This window comes from Sinocyclocheilus rhinocerous, unplaced genomic scaffold (assembly GCF_001515625.1).
Source record: "Sinocyclocheilus rhinocerous isolate Xijiao unplaced genomic scaffold, SAMN03320098_v1.1 scaffold1476, whole genome shotgun sequence".
NCBI lineage: Eukaryota > Metazoa > Chordata > Actinopteri > Cypriniformes > Cyprinidae > Sinocyclocheilus > Sinocyclocheilus rhinocerous.
In genome coordinates, this window is record NW_015659224.1 from 80047 (window position 1) to 83385 (window position 3339).

Here is a 3339-nt window from a genome sequence, read left to right on the forward strand (position 1 = left end):
AGATCTCAGAGACAGGATTGCATCAAACCACACATCTGGGGAAGAGTTCAGCAACATTCTGCTGCATTGAAGGTTCACAGAAGCATGTAGCCTCCATTATCCATAATGGAAGACTTCAGCTAAGTTCTGAGTTAAGGGTTTGAGTACTTATGCAATGTACTTATTTAAATAGTTCTTTGTTTATTTTTTTTATAAATGTACAAAATTGTGACAGTTCTGTTTTTGCTTTGCCATTATGGTGTATGGTGTGTAGATTGATGTGGGAAAAAAATAAAACATTAAAGTAATTTAAAGCATGTTAAAAAAAACATAAGGCTGAAACAACAAAAACGTGAAAAAAATGAAGGGGTTTGAATACTTTCGCAAGGCACTGTATACATATTTGCATCTTGAATCCATTTATTGGATGTAAAGAAGTATCTTATTTTTGTTTCTGTTGCAAGAATGCTTAGGGGAATTTCGGGGCTTGTTTAACTAAGAGTACAGTAGATCTGTCTGAGCTTTATTTTTCAGTCAGATGTTTATATCATTGGCATGGGAAACTGATGTGATATCTCACTCTACACAGTACAGTGTTCCAGTGATTAAGTATGACAGGAATGGCTTTCGGCCACGTTTCAGACAACTGATCTTCACTCAGGCCGCTGCGTATCTGGTGGAAGAGGCCAAAATCAAACAGAGGGTGAATTACAGTTCACTAAAAGGTGAAATCTCAATGCCCAATAATTAAACGTCTACAATTGTGTGAAATTTGCCATCAATTTAGATTTCCACAGGCATTTAATTTAAATAATTTATATTTTTATAGTATGTGAATTTGAACTTAAATATACTAGAACTTATCCTATTTCATTAAAAACAGCTGGCAAAGGTGTAAACATGCCTCTTCATATAGTAGTCTGTTTGGTTTGGACTAGGTATTTCTTCCGTAGTCTTATATTTATGTTTTACCTTTTTTTTAATCTCTTGTAACACACCATTACTAAATTAGACAAGTTGAATCCAGTTCCATATAATACTATACATTGTTTACATGAGCAATATTTGCTTTTGTACAGGGGTGTCTGTCAGCGATTTAAGTGACAACTTCCTGATTCTCCATGTCACTTGTGAAGACACAAAGCAAAAAGTAGGTGGTGAACAAATATCTTTGTCAGGGAGTAGCCTATCTGTATGAAATTACTGTCACATGGTAAATTGGAAAAACTTTTGTTTACATGCCTCAGAACAAAGAAGAAAAAAAACACGTGTTCAACATGTATTACGTTTCTGTTGAACTGTATTTGAACTATAACCTGTCACTGAAATATATACATATATGATTGTTAAATATTCTGTTTTAGGGGGACCTGGTCTTGCAGTGCAGCTATCTATTTGAGGCATTGACAAAAATCTGTGTAGTGACAAAAAACCACAACCTCATCAAAATTGTTCAAGGGAGGTGAGACATACACTGTATTTCTATCTGAATTGCCTTGGATACTCAGTCCTGCTCACAGAGATAGACTGATTATTGTATTTAACAAGAATGCATTATACATACACTGAATTGTTGTCATTTTGTAGTGTGAGGTTTGACATCCAGCCTGGCAAAGAGGGCTTTGTTGATTTTAAGAGCAGCAGTGAATCAATGGTCTACAGAGCCAAAAATGGACACTTGATGGTGGTGAGTCCACATAATGCAATGCATACAACATAATGAATACACTGGAAGCATAACATATATTTAAAGTGATAACCTTTATATGTGACCATTAGTAATATGCATATAATTGTATACCGCTGTTATATCTATTACTATTAAAATTATATTGATATAACTTGCATTTATTATTTTGAAGCCATTTACATTTTTATTTTGCAGGAATCTGCACGGACAAAATCTCGATGATGAAGTTTTACCTCACAAACCTTCTCCACAATGGCCCGATTAATGCATTTCAGTTGAGTTTATTAAACACTTTAACTTGCCCTAAAATAACCTATAGAACGGTGTTTTCCAATGGTCCCAAGACATGAAATGAGTGTTTAAGATTACGGAGACAAAATGTGTACTTTTGGGGAACTCCAGAACCAGGGTTGGGAAATACTGCTCTATGATATTAATGTGTGAATTCAAAGGACAAATCATGAAATATCACTGTAATTTATTTAGAAAGAGGAAAGGAAAACAAACAAAACTGGTCTATTAAAGTAGTTTGAATTTTAGTTGTTTTGTTTGTATAATATTAAATTAAAATTCTGTATTTTAGTCATTTATTGTACATTTTCTTTGATGTGCGTTTTATAAGCCCATGTTTTATTATAAATATCCAATGTGTCATGAAAACGAGTGTGTTGAATTGTGCGCTAATTGTGCTTTTTTTTTTTTTAACAAAAGAAGTACTTGTTAATCAGTGAAAATCTTAAGCGGTAACTGTTTAGCAAAAACTTGCATTTGCACCAGTTACTCTGTCAAACAAATGTAAATGTTGTTGGTGCATTTTGTTATGTCTCCAATGCTGCCAAAGCCTTACAACATACTGCATGCCATCTTTTGCTTTGCACTGACAAACATAACTAAAGATGGTGATATGCCCAGAACACATGAGCAAAACAGTGTATGCATGAAGACAGACACAACATTTGTGGGTACATTCAAACATAAAATGCCATTTGATATAAGGCACAGAAATGGTCATACATGTAAAATCTGTATATGGCTCTAATAATAATCATCATCATTTCTCCACATTCAATTGTAGCCCTATATAAAATGTGTAGCTGCTGTGGTGTTACAGCAAACATTAGCATCTGTGTAATGTTTAAATTAATGTAATCAAGATAATAATTACGTAGCTTAAATTAAAAAAAAAATTATCCTGCAAATTCAGTTCAGCTATTGTATAAACTATATATGAATCATGACTGCAGTGGTAATCAGAAGAAAATAAAATGATTCATTATTGAGTAGTATTTTATGGACATTTACTGTAATATGATTTCCTGATGTTTCTTATCAAAGCTTAAAAATAAAATAAAGGAATATGTGATGATTCATACATATTTACAATTTTTTCTGAGTGTGTGTCATTAACTAAGTTTGAATTAGTTTGAAACGGCAACTTTATGTTACCACCTTGTGGTAAATGAATGGAGAATGCTTTTAATAAAGGACTTGGATTTTGATGCACTAATTATTCGCTCGTTTTATTTTATTTATTTATTTTTCCTCAAACGTAAGCCTCTATTTATTGCTCACGGTGTTTTTCAAGCTTATTTCGAGAGCGTGAGATGATGACCCACCGAAACCACTGACCCTGCAAGTGGCGCTCAGGATCGTATCAAAGTACTGATTGG

At 33.3% G+C, this 3339-nt stretch overlaps 1 protein-coding gene across 1 annotated transcript in view; it reads left to right on the forward strand.

Annotated features, from left to right (window-relative positions):
• The window catches only part of LOC107723363 (unconventional myosin-Ih-like), a 20911-nt gene extending 18755 nt beyond the window's left edge, over positions 1 to 2156 (forward strand). The window contains exons 28-32 of the mRNA XM_016531950.1: positions 569 to 704; positions 1059 to 1129; positions 1344 to 1441; positions 1567 to 1666; positions 1865 to 2156. Of these exons, the coding sequence (XP_016387436.1) occupies positions 569 to 704; positions 1059 to 1129; positions 1344 to 1441; positions 1567 to 1666; positions 1865 to 1891 (432 nt within the window). The 3' untranslated portion in view covers positions 1892 to 2156. The remainder of the gene's footprint in view (positions 1 to 568; positions 705 to 1058; positions 1130 to 1343; positions 1442 to 1566; positions 1667 to 1864) is intronic.
• The last annotated feature ends 1183 nt before the right edge of the window (positions 2157 to 3339 follow it).